Below are 20,534 nucleotides of genomic sequence, written 5' to 3'. Positions count from 1 at the left end.
TGAAGGATAAACCAGCCAGTGCACCACAACTCCTATAGTACCTAATGAAGCTGGCTATTGTCTCTTGTACAGGCTGCAGTATGCCCATTACTCTTTAATGTACCACAGAATATTGTCTAATTGTCGGCAATTTAAAAATTACCTACTGGATATTTTTCTCCCACTTTAGCCATTTGTAAGACCTGAAAATAAATTCTGGCCCACAATTGCTCGAATCGACGACATCTATGGAGATCAACATCTGGTTTGTACCTGCCCACCCATGGAAGTCTACGAGTCTCCTTTTGCTGAACAGAAGAGAGCATCATCTTAGGGTCAGTCTCCCCTCGCCTTACCCTGTTCCTTTTTAGGTGACCAGGCTCGACCTCCCTTGCTATGCTTCAGGAAGGATGGGCTCTTCTGCCCAGTGAACCATTTTTTTATACGGTGTATATTTTTGTAATCTCCATACTGTTGATTAAATTTCTGTGCAGCTATGTAAATATACTTTAGGTGGAAACAAACTGACTTGATGCAGTGCCTCAGTTTCCACAGCAGTTCAAGCTGAAGTGGCCTTGATTTAACACTCTTTCATCAATTCAGGACCAAGGCTGCTTTCCTGTGTTGAGGAGCGCTAAACATAGAACGGTATGTGTAAAAATAGAACCCTTTTTGTTGTTGTTAAACTGGGCCCTGATAATACTTCTGTGATAGAGAGCAATCCCAGTTTATTTTGAATAACGCCTATACTGTGGGATTCTTTTTTGGGCTCAGGCTGTTTGGTGGCTAAAATTATAGTCATTCACTTTGTATGAACTGAAAGACAGAGACCACAATATGCTGAAACAAAGGAAAGTAAGCTCCTCTGTACCTCACTTTGTATTAGATTGTGGCTATATACTTTTGTAGTTTGTATTAATTAAATTTATATATTGCTTCTGGTGTTGATAATGTCATTTAAGGAACTCGTTTTTTCTTTTTTAAACTCCCTGTGGTAGCATTCCAATAAAATCTAGAGGTTGTAATAGCTTTTGAAACCTGATTTCAAAGTCTGATTTAAAACAAGATTTTCTGAAAGTGTGTGGTATTGTTATGTGCTTTTGTGAACTATTTATAGTGTATTCTATGCTTGCATTAACTGGAAGGGGTGCTTCTACAATGCATTGTGTTCTGCCCAAGATACCAGGTGAGGCTTGGGGTAGTATATTTGTGAATCCCCCCCCCCCTTGAGATAGCATTCTGCAAAAACCCAGTGAGTTTGGCTTTGTGCCAACAAACAAAAAAATGCAGAAGGCCAATTTCTCCACAACTAAGGTCTTTAAAAAATGTTTTGTATAATATAGCTTTCTAATGCAAATTGCCCAAAGATATTAAACCCGAGACCAAACACCTTGTAAGTTTTCAAATATACATTCAGCCATCTTCCAGGAAACACTGTCTTATGGCTGCAAAATACAAACTAACACTTTATGAATCATAAAATATTTAATAAGGTATATTGGGGAAGAGGAATATACTGTATATAAAATTTCAGATCACAATATGAAGCGATTTGAGCCCTCTCCAAGCTAGCACTGCTCTCAATGCTGTGTAAGATGTATTGCCACTGATACAAGACCTACTAAAAGCATACAGTTTTACCTAATACAAAAGTGGCTTGTTTCATATGAAATAGTTTTTACACAACTAGAGTGTTTTGAATACCCTCTTTAAGTGCAAAAAACACAAATCACTTTACATTAACAGCAACAATGCATTCATATTGTTCTCAGTCATTAGTAGTCAACTTGCATAAGATACAAGAGCACAATGACGCTCACAAAAATAGACTAAAAGCCTGTTCTTGCAAAAGAAAAACAGCATAATGGCAGGAAATGCACACGCACAAAAAGATTATGCACACCACGGAATTTGATGTTCTGTAATTAAAAACTGGCTTAAGTGCTGTTTTCTTGTTTTAAAATCAAACTGCATGGACCAGGCAAACTAATATTCAGGAGGCAGTGTGTAGCTGAACTTCATCTGACGCGCTCTTAAAATTCCCCACAATTTGTTTTCCTCCATCTGAGGTAGTTACAAAAAACAATCTGAAGCATCCACTGTTGTGGCAAGTCAGAGCCAAGGCTTGTATTCCCCCTCCCTTGTTGTCATCTGTCCAAAACTACCTTCAGTGTTGAAAGTCAGCTGAGAATGTGAAGTTCTCACTACACAAAAAAGATTGCAAAATGGGAAAGAAGGTTGAGTTAGCCGCTCCACAATGTGACAGTCATATGAACTGCGCTCAAGCCAGCTGGTCCACTTTTGAATTTTCCTGGTTTCTTCTCTTTGTACAGTCTGTAAGTCATTAAGAGAAGTATACTGAGAACTGAACTCGTATCATCGTCCTTTGCTGTAACCAGGGAAGAACTGGTCAAGTAGTGTCTGCAGTATTTTGTTGGGAACCATGGTGTAGCCCTTTCCAAGGTCGTGTCGGCAAGCAGGGCAGGTGAAGACTTCAGCTCTAAAGGAGCGCTGTAAACAGCTCTATGTTACAGAATGATAAGGAATATGTTTAGGACACAACTTAAAATATGGTTCACAAAAAAATGAAATATCAGCTAAGTGCCAAAAATAGACTTTTGGGCTTTCTGTGTTTACAGAAAGCCTTTTCCTGAGATCACATCAACTGACAAAAACATAAAAGGGCTACCGGAATATGCTAAATAAATATACCAGTTATGTTATGAGGGATTGGTACTGTGCTATTTTTCTGCATAAAGGTAGTCCATTATTTTTCTAGCAGTAGTCTGTCATATGTTATAAATGAATTCTGTTTAAACATTTGCAAAATCAGTAGCACTAATGTATGTTGAGCCCTAATTTGTTGTGCAACCTGCTTCAGACAGAATAGTCGATCACAGTTTTATACAACCAAGGAGAGTATCGGAAGTATTCACCTGGAAGTTTTTAAACTAACCACAGTTCCCTGTGCCATCATACACAAAAGTGTCTTGTGCAAAGAACGATCTAGATCACAACTTTCAGTAAAACTAAACTAACTTGTACACAAATGCTGGTGAATGGCTCTACATTTGTTACAGGCAAAGCTATGTTCTCTCATGATTTTTTAAAAAGCTTACAAGTACTTTCTAAACAGCCAGGAGCTATGGCACATGGAATAACATTCCCAGGTGCCCTATCCTTGGCAGACAAAAATCTTGGCTACTATAAGCACTCAAATACCAGGTGCTCAGTAGTGGCCTTTTTGCAAATGTTTAACAATGAAATCTAGGTTAGTGAGTGGGGTCAGGATGTGGAATTGTGTGGTTTCCCCGCCTTCCCATAATGTGTGAAAATTCTCTTTCACCTGCTTTGGGGCTTAGTGTTTGCTGCATTCATCCTTTACCAGCCCTGCTTAAAATGAATCCCAGTACTCTCCTAAACTCACTTTGGCAGCCCTAATTAACAATGGAGTTTTAACATTAGTTTAGGCCAGGCATAGGCAAACTCAGCCCTCCAGATGTTTTGGGACTACAACTCCTATCATCCCTGACCACTGGTCCTATTAGCTAGGGTTCATTTACATATACAATTGTTTTATATTTGTTTTGTGAAATCACTTTGAGAAGCGAAATTGGAAGCAATTCATAAATGATGTTGGTGGTTTTGTCATTTTCCCATAGAGCTCAAAGATGAGAGAAATGTACCCTCTGTTGGATCAAAAAGGCATTTCTCTTTGTTCCTTCTAGCATTCTATAGTTTAAATGGATTTTGTGAATGTGACCCCTACCAACATTTAAAGAGTTGTTTATACGCTCTCCAAAAAACCAAGTCAAAATTATGAACATTAGGACAAATATTACAAGGCACAATTCTGCCAAAGTTATCTTGATTTCAATGGAAGAGATAAGAATGTGCTTAAATCTCTGCCCATGGGGACTCTGAAATAGATCCAGCCTATGTACGGGAAAAGTAACTGATATCCTTTACCTACTTCGTTCAGTCAAAATGAAAAATAACTCATCTCGTTTTTAGTTGCAATGTAAAACTGTGCCAGTTCAGGGGTGAGCAGACCTACTTTGTCCTACTTTCTCTAAGCTACCACTTTTCAGGGCTGCAGCTGGTGAACTTGGAAATTCCAGGTGGACATACGCTGAAAAGTGTCTCGTTCTTTAATTATAAGTATCTTAGTCCAGGAATTTGTTTTCTGTATCCCAACCCCCAACATTACTTCAGTAGCCAATATGCAGAAAAAAGTTGCTGCTACTGTTAAACAGCCGGGAGTCAGAAGTCATTGATGATCTAATGCTAATTACTCAAGGATCTACCAGTATACCCCAATCTACTTTCTGCCAACCCCTGGTCTTGTACCTCTTTCAAGGAAGGAACAGAGTGAGTTTAAAATGCTGATGACTTGCTTTCCAATAGAACCAATGGTTCCAAGATCAAGAGGAAACATCACTACGGTGCTACTTACTTTACAGACATTGTGGAGGCACTCTGTGGTCACTGGTTGGTATACCAGCTCCTGGCAGCAGACACACATAAAAGATTGTTCCAGTTTCTTCAAAAAGTTCTATGGCAAGATAAGAGAAAAATAAGTTACACAATGAAATTCTAGGCTGCGTGCATCAAGCAAATCCTTCATCTTGGTTGTTTAAAATAAATCACCTCTTCATAAAAAGGTCTTATTCCTGTAAAGTAACTCCTACATTCTACAAAGAGCAGAATGTTATGTGGTTAAACTAAGCACAAACATACCTTCTACTTCAATAAATGTGCTATACATATTGATCCCTTCTTGTCACTGCAAGAAAGGTTAAAATGCAGAATGTGAGTTACTCTAAGAAAACATACTGGTCCTTCCTTAAGAGAAGCGAGAACTTCATCCCACAGCTTCTGGTTTGGTGAATCTTCCTGAATCAACCACTGCTGTTGCTGAGTGAGCTGGAAAGCTTCTCCTTTGCCGCCGTCTCCTTTCCCTCCATCTTCCATCTTCATGACTTTGGCCACGTTTGTAGGTTCCTCAATTCCTTCTGAAAAATAATGAAAAAGCATTATAATCCTGGGGTGACTTAATGAGGAAATGATAAAAATTCTTCCCATTCAGCTGTATTCTGGAAAATGCAATGATTATACACACACACACACACACACACACACACACACTCTCTCTCTCTCTCTAAAAACATTTTAGACTGTACAATGTTCACTTTATTTTTTTCTTCAGCTTCATATTTGGCACCTACATTCTGGCAAAATATCTACCCTATTTCCCCCCTACAATGTACTTTTTCTGGGGCCAAACTCAAGCAGGTCCCATTAAGACAAAATTTGGCTGCCATGAAGCATTGTGTTAGGCAGTGAACACCAGCTGTCCCAATTTGAAGTCAATGTGTCTGAAAGACGGGGCTGCAGCAAGCAGATTTTCTTTCAGAGGCTGCGTGGTTTCATGTGGGACTGCTTTCAGGTGCACCACATAAAAACCAAAGCGAGACTACAGCACTCCCTGTCACACAAACATAGATCATAGACCCATAGGAACCCAGGTGTGCATCCTTATGATGCCAAAATGGTACCATCCACACAAAAGACGGAGGCATCTATAGGGGGGAAATCTTCAGAAAAAACTCTGAACTCCTACATAGTCCAACAAGGAATGGGCATTCTCGGAGGGAACAGAATGCTGACTGATTCTTTGAAGGCGGTGGGGAGAGAGACAGAAAACCAGCTGGAGTATTATGGAGAGGGAGTTGCTGTCTGGGAAACTAACAGTAGAACACTACAACATTTTTTCCCAGCTTCTAGCTTTTATTATTATTAGTTAGATTTATACACCACCCTTCATATCTCAGGGTGGTTCATAGACTAAAATAGAAGATAAAAACACAAGTAAATAATTAAAGCAAAACAATAACACACACACACACACCCTTGCCACAGACACATTTAAAAGGCTGTAGGATAAGCAGCCAAAGGCCTGACGGAAGAGGAACGTTTTTCCTGGCACCTAAAAATATATAATGAAGGTGCCAGGCAAACCTCCCCTGGGGAGAGCATTCCACAAATGGGGAGCCACCACAGAGAAGGCCCGTTCTCATGTTATAACCCTCTGGATCCTTTTCTGGCAAATTTATATTTCGAAAGTTGACCTGGTGTTCCATCTAGTGTTAACTTGCAGCGTGAGATATTCAGACTGATGACATGGCCACTCCTAAATGCCTTCTTTCTCTGAACAGAGCTCAACCACCACCTTGGCTCACCAATAAACTGATGCCAATGAAGTAGATGGGGGAACAAGCAATGATGCTTGGCCACTAGCCCTTACTCCTTTGAAAACAGAGAGCCTAGTAAGTTTCCTCCTGCTACCATACCATCATCAATCAGTCTTTTCTGATTTCCGTTGCTCTGTTCTGTTGGCTCCTGTTTCGTAGGTTGCTTTTTTACTTTATCCTTCTTTTCTTTACTCGCCATAGCTTCCAAATAGCCTTCCGGGTACTGCAAAAGAAGAACATCAGGTCTGAAAAGTATCTTAAACAGCATTGACATTAAAACAACAATGTCCAGAATGACATCATTTTTAAAACCAAACTAACTTAAAATTAGGACACAGAATATAAGGAGCAGGCACCTGCGCAACTGACTCACAAAAAAGATCTGTCACAAGGGCATAAGCTGGACCTTGCTTTTTGATTCCTACCCTGGGACAAAAAACAGACAGACTGACCTCTGGGCTGTAGCTAACTCTTTTGCTTTTGACTTTCATTAGGGGAATGGCAGCTGTTTACCATTTCTTTGTGAATCCAAATGTGAACAAATGATATGAACATGACTACACACTTGATCACGTGCAATATGAAATAAGGTATGGGCCTATTTCAGGCTTCTAAAACCTGTTCAATAAAGATTAGGGAGGAAAGTATAAACCATCTTGTTTTAACTAGCTGCCTTAACATCTTCAAAGTTGATCTTAATGAAGCTGGCTACCAGAGATTTTCAGGAGAGTGCGGAGTTTCTCTAACATAGATGTTGGAACAGTTATGTTTCAAAAAAAACTTTTTAGAACTACGGTAACTTGACGTTCTAACCTGTACACTCAAGCCCAATTTCTTTGACCTTTCCATTCCTTCTGAGGTCCATGGGGCAGGTTCAGCATCATCTCTTCTCAGAAGATAGCGCCAAACTAAGAATCCACATTTTCCAATTTCAGGCCAGTATTTCACCACCTAAATGATAAAAGTTCCTATCACTGTTATGTTTTATCTTCCACAGTCTGAAGGCCTGTCCAATTAAATCCCTCCACTCCCCCCATTTATTATAATAAGTTTAATAAATGTCACCTCTATGTATTCATCAGTTTTAAGATAAAATGGTATTTTCTGAAAATACAAGTTGATGCCTAGATCTGACTCTATTTCTATCATTTCTCATAATCTGCACTATCCTGTATGAGACTTCCTGAGACAGCAATGCACACCTAATGTGCATAAACAGCTTAACTGCTGTATGTGCCCTGTGGGCCAATAAGAGGACAAATTTTTCAGGAAGATTCCCTGACTCTCTGAAGAGGCTTTCCAGGGAATACAAGGAAGTGCAGAAGTTGAGGCAGGGGGACAGGAAAGCCAGTTGTGCAACCCAAGATAATTTCCCCTAAAACTCAAAATGCTTTGCTCTTGTTTAAGGCAAGAAACGTTAAAGTAGGAAAATACGCACTTTATAAATGCCATCGTATCTGTTGCCTTCTTCAGGGGCATATTTGCTGATCCTTCGGCCCTTTGAGCTGCGAACCACTCGGACTGGCTTACCAGCTCTCCACTTTTTAGACTCGGCTCCATTTTTGTCATCCAGGGGGGCATCACAATTTAGCGCCAGTGCCCTGAAAATGAAAACAACAAAAAACAAAAAACATAAGACATAATGCTTCCTCAAGTATTAAGAGAACAAGCAAATATCTTACTCAGCTATTTCAATTTAATTTTCCATGGGAGGCAGAAGATAAAGCGTTTTATTCAAGCTGAAGTTAAGAATTATTGACATAATGCTGACACAACAGGATTTCCCCCTGCATGCACCTGGAGGGTTTGGGGTGTTATATATAAGGGACACCCCAGGGCGAGGAGAACATTCCATTGCACAAGAAAAAAATCATTGTGCTGATGGAACTGCTTAATGCTACACTGAATATAATCCAAAAGCAGATACAAGTAACATATACAGACTAAGTTAAATTACCATCTAAGGCAGGGGTTGTCAATCTGGTCCCTACCGCCCACTAGTGGGTGTTTCAGGATTCTAGGTGGGCGGTAGGGGGTTCTACGGCACAAGCTGAATCCTCCTTCCATCGAGCACTGGTGGGTGGTAAGGAAATTTTACCATCAAGAAAGATGCATTAGTGGCGGTAGGTATAAAAAGGTTGGCTACCCCTGCTCTAAGGCATAAGAAAACATTCCCATGCAAACCAAATAATTTCCCATGTAAATATCATTATTATTAGTCAATGAAAATTAATTCTAGAATCTGCCTGCTCCCATCACTGCTTGCTCCCAAGTAAATATGCTTAGGATTTGATTCTGATTTGTTTTAGTATTTATATGCCACTTTGTCAACAATAAAGCTGAGCTCATAGTGGCTCACAAATGTAACTAAGAAGTAAAAAGTAACATTTAAACCAACAAAAGCTTATTAAAATAGCATACAGGCGGTGAGCATTTTGTGCATGCTCAATTGACGCATGACCATCGACACATGGGTCCTTTTTGGACCCAGAAGAGGGCAAAATGGGGGCAGAACAGAATGGGGCATAACAGGGTGGCCTTATGAGTGCTCCATCGATGCACACGAGGGCCAGAAACGCAACCCCTGCACCAAATTGGGGGTTGCCTGTATTAGTAAAGAAAAATAAAGAAGCAATTAATGCAATCCAATTTTAAAAAGATGGAGGCATCTGTCTGTCTCAAAAAACAATGGAGTGCATTTCTGGGGGTGGAGTCAAACCACTGGAAAATCACAGAGATCTAGATTAATAATAATCAAATTTCAGCAAATAAACAGGTTCACTGGAGTGTTTTCCCTATTCTAGAGGGAAAAAATTGTATGAATAGTTCATGATAACATTCAGCGCATAGTTGCGGGAGAGTCAACTTATTTTCTCCTTTTAATGTAAGAATGTGGCACAGCTTACCTGTTCATGTGTGTCAAAGTTTGATCAAATGAATGTTCTCCAATCCTTTTATTGCCGGACAGATCTCTTCCACCGCTCCCAGTGTAAGTAAATTCATCACCTCGATCCTATATGAGGAGATTAATTACTCTTTAAAATGCCAGGACTGCAAAAACTCAAATATACTAGTAAAAAATTAATTGTTTTAACAAAGTTAACAATTGCCTCACATATAAAAACAGGTCAGTGCTTGATCTGCTGATGCCACAGATTTTTAGGTCATATCTTTATCAGTACAGTGGTGCCTTGCAAGACGAAATTAATCCGTTCCGTGAGGCTCTTTGTATAGCGGTTTTTGCGTCTTGCAAAGCAAGCCCATTGACAGCTTAGCGGATTAGCGCTATTAGCAGTTTAGCGGCTTTTAGCGGATCAGCTGATAAGCGGCTTAGCGGCTTAGGAAAAGGGGGGTAAAACCCGCAGGAACTCGCAAGACATTTCGTCTTGCGAAGCAAGCCCATAGGGAAATTTGTTTTGCGAAGCGCCTCCAAAACGGAAAACCCTTTCGTCTAGCGGGTTTTCCGTCTTGCGAGGCGTTCGTCTTGCGGGGCACCACTGTATATGAGTATGGGAAGTATACATATATATTACAACACATAAGAATATTGGCTGCTATAAACAACTTTTTAGTAGCATAGATTTGAGTTTGTTTGTCTGGAAAAGAGGTTGATGAGGTACACAGATGAGGAGATTGTTCTCCATAGTGTTTTCCCCAACCCAAAGTTAAGAGTCTGTCAATGATTTTATTGTTCTAAAATGGATTCTTCAATTACGATACATTGTAAGCCAGTTTAGCACATTCATCTGTCTTCGCCAACCTGGCTCTTGCTGGGCTCGATGGGAATTATAGTACAATAAATCTGGAGGGCACTAAGTTTGCAAATGCTGCCTTCTATCATCTCCTCTCCAAAACACAAATCAACAGATCACAAGGGTCTGTTGGACTCACCCAGAATGATGTTTGGCAAGTTATTCTGACATACCCTGTTCAACTACAGTCATACCTTGGAAGCCGAACACCTTGGCACTCATACATTTTGGCTCCCGAACGCCGCAAACCCGGAAGCGAGTATTCTGGTTTACGAAAGTTCCTTGGAACCCAAATGTCTGGTGCAGCTTCCACAGCTCCTGATTGTCCACAGGAGCTTCCTGCAGCCAATCGGAAGCTGCGTCATTGTTTCCAAACGTTTTGGAAGTGGAACAGACTTGTACTCCCTCAATGGTTTGCTACCGTTCCTCAGACATTTTAAGGAATCTGTAACCACATAAGGTAATAATATCCCATTGGTGTTTCTCCACTGGGGAGGAAGACAATTTTCAGACATTCTTCCCCTGCCCCCATAGCTCTCCAATCTGCTCTCAAGGGCCCCTCAACCTTCCAGATCAGATTTTGGAGAAGGGGAAATTACTGAAAATAGTCTCCTTCCCCATTCCACTGAAGGATGCCTCCTATCAATGGAAGACCCCCTAATGGATACCACACATAAACTTGGAGGGAGGGAATCTAACCACAAGACAAATTCATTCAGCAACTGGGATGAATACAGAAGTTTGCTAAGTATTAATGGGCTAAACAAAGTTGCTATCAATTGTTCAGGGGGGGAAAAGTAATTTTTAATGTATAAAGAACATTCCCACATTCTCCTGGTAAAAGCATACACTAACAAAATACTAAGGTGTTCTCTCACCACAATACAATAACTGCAAATGAACTGGAACAAACCTACTGCAACAGAATTTCAAGTATACTCTATTAACATCACAAAAATTTTGGGAACTGAAAAGCAAAGCAAGGGAGGAAGATCTATCTTTTCCTTTTCTCTTGAGTTGTCAAGAATGTGAGCATGCAAAACAGACTATAAAAATTATTAAAGAAAGGTTGAAATGTGTTGGATAATCCAATTTTAAAACGCAGTCAGCAGCAAGAAAATAAGTCAGGCTGTGAGTGGACCTCCTGATACTTTTGTGGCCCCCAAATTGGGCTGATTTGCCCTGTGCCACCCTGGAAGCAACACATCCACCCCAAAGCAATTCCTATGTGAATATAAAGTTAAAACAGGGTTTTTAAAAGGTCAGAGGATGAGTGCACCAGCACTGTACAGGATCGCATCTTTAAGGGGACAGAACTGGAAGGAGAGGCCTGCCGGTGACAGGAAAAGCGAGACCTGGCAAGGGCACCCCTGCCATAGACCTTCTCTAGCAAAGATGCAGCCACCTGGCAGTTCTCTCATTTTCACAGTGCTGTGGCCTCCTTCTTGCTGATGCCTGTCTCTCCTTCCTGCCTGACCCTCTACCCCTCAACCTGACCTATAGAGATCAGGAGCTGATCAGGAGCTGATCCATTGCAGCAACCTACATCTTTAGTTCACATCTTATGAACTAAAAAACGATTAATGAATTATGAAGCATACATGAATGATTTATAATGTTTTATAAGCAATCGATAACAGCATTAAGGGTTATTAATTATTATTATGCTACTAGATACATCAATTTAATCCACCTCATAATGAAGATGAAGTGGAACGATAACAGATCACTAGACAAAGGTGAGAAACTTAGCTGAGGAAGGGATTTTTCAAGTGCAATCTTAGGCTTGTCTACTCAGAAGAAAGTCATCTTGAGTTCAAGGGGACTCAGTTTCTTCTTTAATATTTGTTGCATATTCATTTGTCTGTGCCACATTCATTCATTCATTCACATATGGTGTGTGTTTGTGGGTGTGTTACAGTATTCACAGGAGACCCAGCAAATTCAAGGGACTTAAGTTACCCCAATTGACATCATAATTTTTAACAGACCTATTCTAAGTATGACATAGCTGATCATCATCCATATAGATTTGGTCTTCTAAGGCGACTTTACTTATCTAAGAGTAAGTCCTACTGAACTCAACAGGACGTTTTCTGAGTAGAAACACGAAGAACACTACAAAACCCATTTATCATATTATCATAAGATAACAAAGTCTGTAAGTTTAACAGATTTCCAAGTACTTACAAATTCCTATAATAGGCCATAGTAAAGTAAGGGGCAAAGAGAGAGGATAGAAATAATATTTAAGACCAATATAGATGCAATGCTAGCATGGCCATGTACTTGTGCTTAAGGGTGGAGATGAAACCACAGAATTGACCAAGCAGCCCCTTCTCTCACATGCAAATTCCCTTTGATCTCTCTTTCCTTGGTTTAGGATTATGGGTGTTGTCTGGCTAATGTTAAGCTATCTGTGCTTGGAATCTAACTTCAGAACCTACTGCAGGTAAGGAGAACTTGTGAAGTAGGAGAAGAGGATTCCGAGAAAGGGGATTTCAACCCCTTAAACTTAGTTAATAGTGCTGGTTCTACTATAAGTCCAAGTGAAGAAGATTGTTCCACAATTATTCATCTTTAGGTTTCTATCATCTTTTCCTGAGGCACTGCCAAGATCTACTGTTCACTCAACCAAATCAGGTCACTTGTCAGATACAGAAACGATACAGGACTGCAATTCTAGCACAGAGGTTTCTGGATCACAAATATGTATTTGGCAAACCTGACCTATAGGCAGTATAGTGAAAAGGGAGGCTTAAACACTTCTATAATAAAATCTAACTGTAAGATTAAAAATATCAGTGCACAAAAGTGTACATAATTTGAGTGGTACTTTAGCGCATTGAGCTTCTGAAACACACCACTTGCTAACCCATCATCATCATCACCAAGAAAAAAGAAAAGAAAAGAAAAGTCAACAGACTCAGAAGTCATGGTATGCTACCAAGCTATGCTTATGCATCTAGCTTTGATAGGATATTAGGACCACATGCCTTGACCTTCGCAGTTCTTTCCAGTGATGATAATTTATCAGCACCAAGTATGTTCTCATGGGATTTCTTCAACCAAACGCCCTTGATATCTTATATATCACAGCAGTAAAAAGAACTGAATAAGTGTTTCACAAAGAATAGATAATGATGCTACTGAGAAGGTTCATTTCATTTTCTTTACTAATGGCTCTTAAAAACAACTCTTAACACATTGCTTACTGCTTTATCGTTCACCTGAAGCATGCTTCAGAATTCCTCCTGATGGTACAGAGCTGAAGAAGAGGTGTAAACATTACTCTGATTGTAGAAAACAGCTTATGCCTAAACAAACCATAGCTAGATTCATGAAATCAAAAAGAGACAAATATTGTTTCATCACACAGAACAGCTTGTAGCTTAATTTGTTAATATCTGCTTCCATTGGCTAGGCACTGGCCTGATTGCAGGGAACAGTAAACCATAGTTAAAAACAAACTATGTTTAATGTGAATGGGTCCCCATGGTGTTCCACCCCTTTGCTATGGTGCGGCAGACAGAATAAGCCGGTCTGGCTTGTTGTGTCGTCTGAAGGCAGGCTTGTGATTTGTCGATGGCAGAAATGGAGGAACACTGCTAATTCACATAAAATAGTTTGTTTTAAGAGATACTATGCCACAAATATCTTACTATTTACAGGTAAATATTGCTATTTATGTTTTTTAATCTGCAGCCTCCTAAACCTAATTCTCACTGAGGCGTCAAATCTGTGTCTTGTCTGAAACATTGTATGTTTCTCTGTACAAAAAACTATCCACATGTAGATGGGTACCATATCAGGTAGAAGTGATTTCTCAGATGTGCTAGTTTTCTACATGTTTTCTACAGGTTTTTGTTTTTGTACAGAGCAACTTGAAATCATGTGAAACCCATCTTGGAGTGTGAAGTGGTATGAACCAGGCATAGGTTATCATCTCTGTCAGATTAGGCCTAAAAGGAATACTCTTCTGGGTCCCAGAATATGGGCAGGATGCAGTCAGCTTGCTGAAGCCAAGCAAGTTTGGTTCTGGACAATACCTGAATGGCAGACTGCCTCAGAACCCCATGTACAAGCACCACCTTGATTTCCATCTTGGAAGTAAGGCACAATATAGATGTAATAAATAAAACAATGCTGGGAAAAACCAGGATTGCCACCAAAGGAAAAATACAATATAATAAAAACATGGATATAAATGTCAGTAAGCTTCATCTGAAACAGAATACACTCCACATGCAACCTTTTTCCTAAGTGCATGTGTCATTGTGTTACCAGATGCAACTGAGGCAAAATCACAATTTTCTCTGACTGAATTTTTGTAAAAAATAAATCCCAACATTATGAATAGCTAAACACTATATAGTAGCAAACATTAAATTAAAGTGTATGTTGTTGTGGGAGAGGAGGGTCAAAAATTAAATTTCAATGGAGTTTGAGTCTAACTATCTGTGCTTGGAATCTGCTAGTGAAATACTAAAATAATTCTAAAGTCAAAGAGACCCTCATTCTGAAGATTCTAAACAACAGCATCTGTATTTTTGGCCTGAGCATTATGGAAAGAAAGCTGAGCTGAGCTAGTATTTGCAGCTTTGATCTTCACATGTGTAGGCTCAGGAAGACATCAATGGACATCGCTTCCCAGTAGATTCTGAAGTTTTACTATTAGGAGGAGACCCTCTGGGAAACTAAATAAACCTGCTGGACCTTGACCTGAGTGTGGATAGTACAGCTGAAATGGGACCTAGCTGTGGGCAGCCTAAGGAAGGTACCATTCACCTTTGGTTGGTCTGCCCATAAAAAGCAAACCTAGAGTGAGAGAATAGGATCCACTGTTTCCAGGATCTCTTCTCATTGTTAGAAGTTTGTGAGTGAGCTGTGTTTCTTTGCACCCTGGGTGAGAACCCAGAGGCTGGGAGGGAAACTGTATCCAAAGGAAAATAAACTGATATTGAAATAAATTAGTAACTATGCATTAATATAATAAATTGTATATGTATGTAACTGTGTATTTTGGTAATATTTTGTTTTAAGTTGTCTGTTGTTGCTTCGGGTTTTTTTGTACTCTGCTTAGAGAATTTTTTTAATAGATTAAGCAATATAGTAATTAAAAAATCAGATCAAAACAAAAAATACACAAATAATTAAAACACACAATTAATGGCGGAGTTTGGATATGAATTCTGTGAGTTGTTTATGGCTGCAGCTCATATGCTAGCTGGTAAACTGTGGAAGAAATGGAATGTGAGCTTGTACCATCCAGATAAACACTGCAAAGAACTGAATAATGGAAGATAGTAATGAACTCTCTTAGCACACCAGGTCTGGAACAACAATGTACATGAAGGACTACACCAGTGAAATGGATTACTTAATGAAGGTGCTGTTTGTATGGTGGAAAAATGGCCAGCTGGAAGAATGGTTTAACGGCAAGTGAAGGACGTCGACTGGGCTTTAAAAAAGAAATGATGTGCCCATGCGAGGATGATGATCTTATGTTCAGAACCGGAGCGGGAAACTTTATTTTAAGAAACTGTATTAAATTAATTTGGTTTGATTTGTAATAATTTGGAAAATTAATAAAATAATAATTGGGGGGGATTTTCATTTCTGATGAGGCCCCCAAAATAGGTAGCTATTAGAGGTAAAACCCTCTATTTTGAAAACATGTTTATTTTATTTTTTTCAATTTACATCCCACTCTTTGTTGCAAGACGCAATGGCAGAGTGTATCAAACATATGGTGTTCAACTATCAGTGAATTTACAGTATACAGATCATTATGACTACTTTACTGAAGAAAACTGAACAAAAAGGCTGTTTTTCAGCTGCTACAAGAAGCTATACACTGTTGGCATAAGTCTAAGTAACCCATGTATTTATTTTCCATTTGGAACCACCAGCATGGCCTCTCCAGCAGATCATCTTAGGCAGTGGCATTGCCGTGCATAAACAAGTCCCAAACTGTTAAGGGCTTTTATAGGTAAAAAATGATACACTTAATCTGACTTGCTGGCAAATAGCCTTGAAATCAAGGCTGCCTATTTGATGCAGGTATAGACCTGCTCCTGCACAGAATCCTGTAGGAGAGAAGGTGGGGTGAATTTTAGATGGAGAGAAAAGGAAACAAAGGAATTAAGCAAGTCATTTGAGCACATAATTCCTAAATAACTGTTGCCAATGACTGCTTTGAGCCCTTCTTCTGTCCCCCAAGACTAGGTTAGGGGTGGGGGAGAGAGAAGGATTTGAGTGTTTCTCCTTTCATCCCCCCACCCAACCAATTCGGCTTCCAGGATGCTCACAAACTGGGTCTCTACTAACACATATATAAATGATAGACATGTCGGTTCATACACAACCAGAAATACACCTATTTTAAAATGTTTGTTGCAATATTACAAGTGCCGTTAAATATTGTCAAGTTTTCTCTAGATATGGTATTTAATAAAGAAATTAAATCAACTCTCAGTGCACATAAGCAAATCCGGATATAAAACTTACTACTTCATCTTCAAATCCTCCAGCCAGCACAAGGGAATAAGCTCCATCATTACTCCGTCCATGAATTCCACCAACATGAGGTCTATGAACACCTGCTTCACTCACCTTGGTGATAAAACAAGTGAAAGTAGTTTGAAACAAGTTCTTACAGTGATGGAACAATGTAGTTTGCATTCACCTTTTTCTCTGAACTGCGGCTTTCCATAACAGATAAGCCACTTTTCTAAATAGTTTCAAAATTTGGAAACTGCCTCCAATACAGTGTGAACCACCACTGGCTTATAGCAGACGCTTTAGATAATGGCTGATGGCATCACAAACAGTTTTAAGTATTGAAAATGCAATTGGGATGAAGTTGTATAATTTGCTTACTAGTGCAGATGACACAAGGAAAGAAGAAAGCTTAAGGTTACCAAAGTAAGAGCATGGAACCTACATCAGGAAAAGACAAAAGATAGACTGAGACTTACTGGTAGGTTTTTGGATGCTTTCTAGAAAGAGTCTTGACTCCCAATTATTTAACAATGGTAATGACAAGTCTTTTCCCACCTCTTACAGTGTTATTCTTAACATCTTTTTTCAGAAGTAGTCTGTTCCATGGCTCCAGTTGGCGGTCCTCAGGTATTTATAAAAAGAACAAAATAGACTGCACAAGCCTGATCTGCCCATCCCTGATTTATTTAATACCTGAACTCTGAACTTCCAGGTTGCTCCAACAGGAACTCCAGGTATGGGTCCATAGTGGTTAGAAGGAACAATAGTGCATTCCTTAGTACGACCAACACAAGCCATACCCTACAAACACAAGAGACAAGAAGGTGATGTATTCCAGTCTGTATATGTATTGCAGTTGAAATTGCTTTTACATACAGAACGGTTTTAAGTGTTTTTTATATTTTACAGGAAGCAATTTAAAAAATGCAACCAGCCAGCCAACCAACCACCCAAATAAATAAGTAAGTAAATAAGTAAATAAGTAAATAAGTAAATAAGTGATTTAGCAAAGTGATTGTGGAGCTTTCTGATGAGATGCCCATTTTAGCTGTGTTCAACCCTAGCCTATCACTTGAATCAAAAAGGACAATGGTGTGCATACATTATTCTGGTGTGAACAAAACCTACTTCAGTGCATTATCACTATGAAATGGGGGAAGGGGCATATTTGAAAGATCTCATGGTTATGATCTTAAAGAATAGTCAGATTCACAAGGGAATAGACAATCCTTCAGGTATCACATTTCCAAGTCATATAGGGTGATTTACAGGTCAACTGAATTATGTCCCAATACAGACTTAAAGAAAGAGGTGGCTTGAAAAACTGACATTTTCTGTTGTTTTCCCTGTTCCATGGAATGCCTTACACTCTGCCATATGTGAAGCAGCATTCATTGGTTGCTTCAGATGTCTTTTGAAGACTTACATTTTCCCAGAACCATAAGACTGGATCCTGTTTTGCATGTTGAAGTTCTCTGAATTTTTCTTTTATTGGCTTTTATGTGTTTTTATACTACTGATTTCTTGGTTTTAGGTTCTATTGTTGTTGTTTCTTAATGATATACTGCTTTTTAGACTGCATACTGTTTTAGAGATTTCTGAAATATTACGTGATTTATAAATTATTTTAAATAAATAAATGCAACTGTTTCTAAATACGCTTTACCTTGCCCCAATCTCGCTGGCTGTCTGTGTAGGCAGATGGCATCTTTGCCTTCTTTTTACTCTGCTTGAGCTTTTCCCCAGCTTTTACAACTTCATTAGAATCAATTTTACAGGAAGGACAGTACCTAAAAACAATGGAATGGTTTAAAATTAACACCACTGCCTGAAAAATAAACCAAAGGTATTTGTTTTTTGTATTATAACCAGTATATTAAAATGATGAGTGGACTAAAAAAATCCCACATCTTCATCATTGCCCCTTGTTTCGTTGCTACTCCTTTGTTCTAAAGCTGCTGCCTTTTTGAGTATTTGAAGTATGGATATAGGCTGCAATTATTCAAAAATCAGTACAGAAATAACCACAATTGTATATTCCCCAACATTTTGTCATTCCAAGGCCAAGTCACTCTCACAAGAGGTTCCTGAGCTCACCGCTCTAAAGCACAGCACGAAGTTAGCGACAAACCTACACTCTTATAAAACTGAAATTCTATTCTTCATACAATCCCACATACTGAACATTTAAAAATGAAATAGTGTTGCATTATTTACCAGTCTTCATCTTCTGGTATCTTGCTTAAAGGTGGGTTCAGACAGTATATATGGTAGGCCATATTGCACTCATCACAAAGAAGTTGCATGTGGGCATCCTGTTTCCCTCCACACAAATAACAAGAGCAAAATCGGCATTCTTTATCAGGGTCCGCTCTGCAATGCTTGCATTCTGGACCACTCTTTCCTGCAATGAAAAATGGCATAAAACGAGCTTTCCTTTCAGTGAGGGGCCTTAAAGTATATACCACAGAAAACTGATTAAAACAACAAGCTATACTTATGATCAAGTGAGTGGTGACTATAGATAGCAGTTGGGGACTGAGTTATGAACAAGTTAAACAAGAGCAACACTGCAGGAAGCGTTGAACTTCTTATGGTAGATGCATCCTCAGACAGGTAAAAGTGGGGAAGCCATTAGCCTAAGAAGCCACTAGGTCTGGACAGCTGGGTGGTCAGGTTTGATTGCCCTGCAGAAAACCAACCTGATAAGGGTTTAAGCTCTGCCACAAGACATATAAGCATGATTGTCTACCAAGTGGAGAGTACAGAGGAACTTGAGGCACCACATTAGTAAGAAGTAAGTTTTCACCACGTTAACAGTGTCCCAAAGTGTTGTGGAGGCAAAAAATAAATGCAACTTGGGTTGGCTAATTGTGATTGTCTACTCACCATATCCCCCGTATGACATCTATGTACGGGAAGACAGAAATCCTCCACTGATAAAACTGTGCAATAATGACAGCCATGCATTCTATGAATTCTCTGGAGACTGTGGCTAACTCAAATGGGGCAACTCTGAAGCAGAATAGGAAATGGTGATGCTTGGGCTTGGTAGTTAGGTGAAAGTTACTCTTGTGCATTCATTTCAATGGCTCTGTTCCAAACAGAACCAACAATGAATGCAAGCCTTGGTCTTTAATTGTTTTAAGGGACTCTAGAAAATATATATAGAGAGAGAGAGAGAGAATATATATATATATGCCTGCATGGGGTCACGAAGAGTCGGACACGACTAAACGACTAAACAACAACAGAATATATATTTGATTACTTTTGCTTTTACTGGGTCATACTATAAAGAACCTTGTACTTAATCAGATGAATCAAAGTTTCAGCTCAAGAACTACTTGCAAAATGGCAATTTTTATTTGCTACTTGTATCCCTTTTAACTACGGATGTAGATTCGGCATAGAGAGGCTCCAGTAAAAGGGAATTGGCTAACAGTTGAGTTGTTAGTAAAGGAAGTTGGCTGATTAATCAGGGTTGAATTACACTCCTGAATTGAATAAAAGCTATTTCCTCTCAATTTGATTTCAAGGTTAGCTAGGTGTGGGCATTCATCCAATAACTGAGACAGGTGTTTCTGTCTAATAAACAACAACGATAACCACAACATAAATCTATTTCCATGAATTGACACAGTCTGCATATCTACCCACATAACGATTCTGGAAACCAAGTGTTATTACTTGCACAATTTGAAAAAGCTCTTTGACAACTTTTATAAGTGACAATTTTGAAAATACTGTATAAAGAACAGAAAACTGTATAACTAGTAGAATATGCCTACTTTTGAACTCTCCATCTGCAAATGTCAGTGGATACGCTCCTGGCTTTTCAATCTTGTATATTTCCTCTATAAAAAGGAGTTTGCAATCATTTATGACATCTTCTGGACCGCTGAAAATTAAAGCATAAAAGTTTTGAGCTCAGTTTCTCCAAATCCAGTTATAGCATTGGCCAACTGAAAACAGATAACTGCTACTTCAAACCACCCATGTCAGTTGAAATTTTATAAATACACTCTGAGTTTTACTATCATTT

General features: G+C 39.2%; 2 protein-coding genes across 2 annotated transcripts in view; one reads left to right on the top strand and one right to left on the bottom strand.

Annotated features, from left to right (window-relative positions):
- GLDC (glycine decarboxylase) overlaps positions 1 to 1,056 on the top strand; it is a 35,814-nt gene extending 34,758 nt beyond the window's left edge. The window contains exon 25 of the mRNA XM_081844879.1: positions 170 to 1,056. Coding sequence (XP_081701005.1) covers positions 170 to 313 — 144 coding nt within the window. The 3' untranslated portion in view covers positions 314 to 1,056. The remainder of the gene's footprint in view (positions 1 to 169) is intronic.
- A 389-nt stretch (positions 1,057 to 1,445) lies between these two features.
- Positions 1,446 to 20,534, bottom strand: part of UHRF2 (ubiquitin like with PHD and ring finger domains 2) — a 49,145-nt gene continuing 30,056 nt past the window's right edge. Inside the window, exons 5-16 of the mRNA XM_081845006.1 lie at positions 20,281 to 20,390; positions 18,707 to 18,893; positions 18,156 to 18,279; positions 17,183 to 17,290; positions 16,496 to 16,600; positions 9,140 to 9,246; positions 7,672 to 7,834; positions 7,047 to 7,184; positions 6,333 to 6,456; positions 4,816 to 4,994; positions 4,436 to 4,534; positions 1,446 to 2,502 (exon numbers count right to left, since the gene is read on the bottom strand). Coding sequence (XP_081701132.1) covers positions 2,356 to 2,502; positions 4,436 to 4,534; positions 4,816 to 4,994; positions 6,333 to 6,456; positions 7,047 to 7,184; positions 7,672 to 7,834; positions 9,140 to 9,246; positions 16,496 to 16,600; positions 17,183 to 17,290; positions 18,156 to 18,279; positions 18,707 to 18,893; positions 20,281 to 20,390 — 1,591 coding nt within the window. The 3' untranslated portion in view covers positions 1,446 to 2,355. The remainder of the gene's footprint in view (positions 2,503 to 4,435; positions 4,535 to 4,815; positions 4,995 to 6,332; positions 6,457 to 7,046; positions 7,185 to 7,671; positions 7,835 to 9,139; positions 9,247 to 16,495; positions 16,601 to 17,182; positions 17,291 to 18,155; positions 18,280 to 18,706; positions 18,894 to 20,280; positions 20,391 to 20,534) is intronic.

Source organism: Podarcis erhardii (genome assembly GCF_964252035.2).
Source record: "Podarcis erhardii genome assembly, chromosome: 17".
Classification (NCBI taxonomy): Eukaryota; Metazoa; Chordata; class Lepidosauria; order Squamata; family Lacertidae; genus Podarcis; species Podarcis erhardii.
This window is presented reverse-complemented; position numbering and strand designations above follow the sequence as displayed.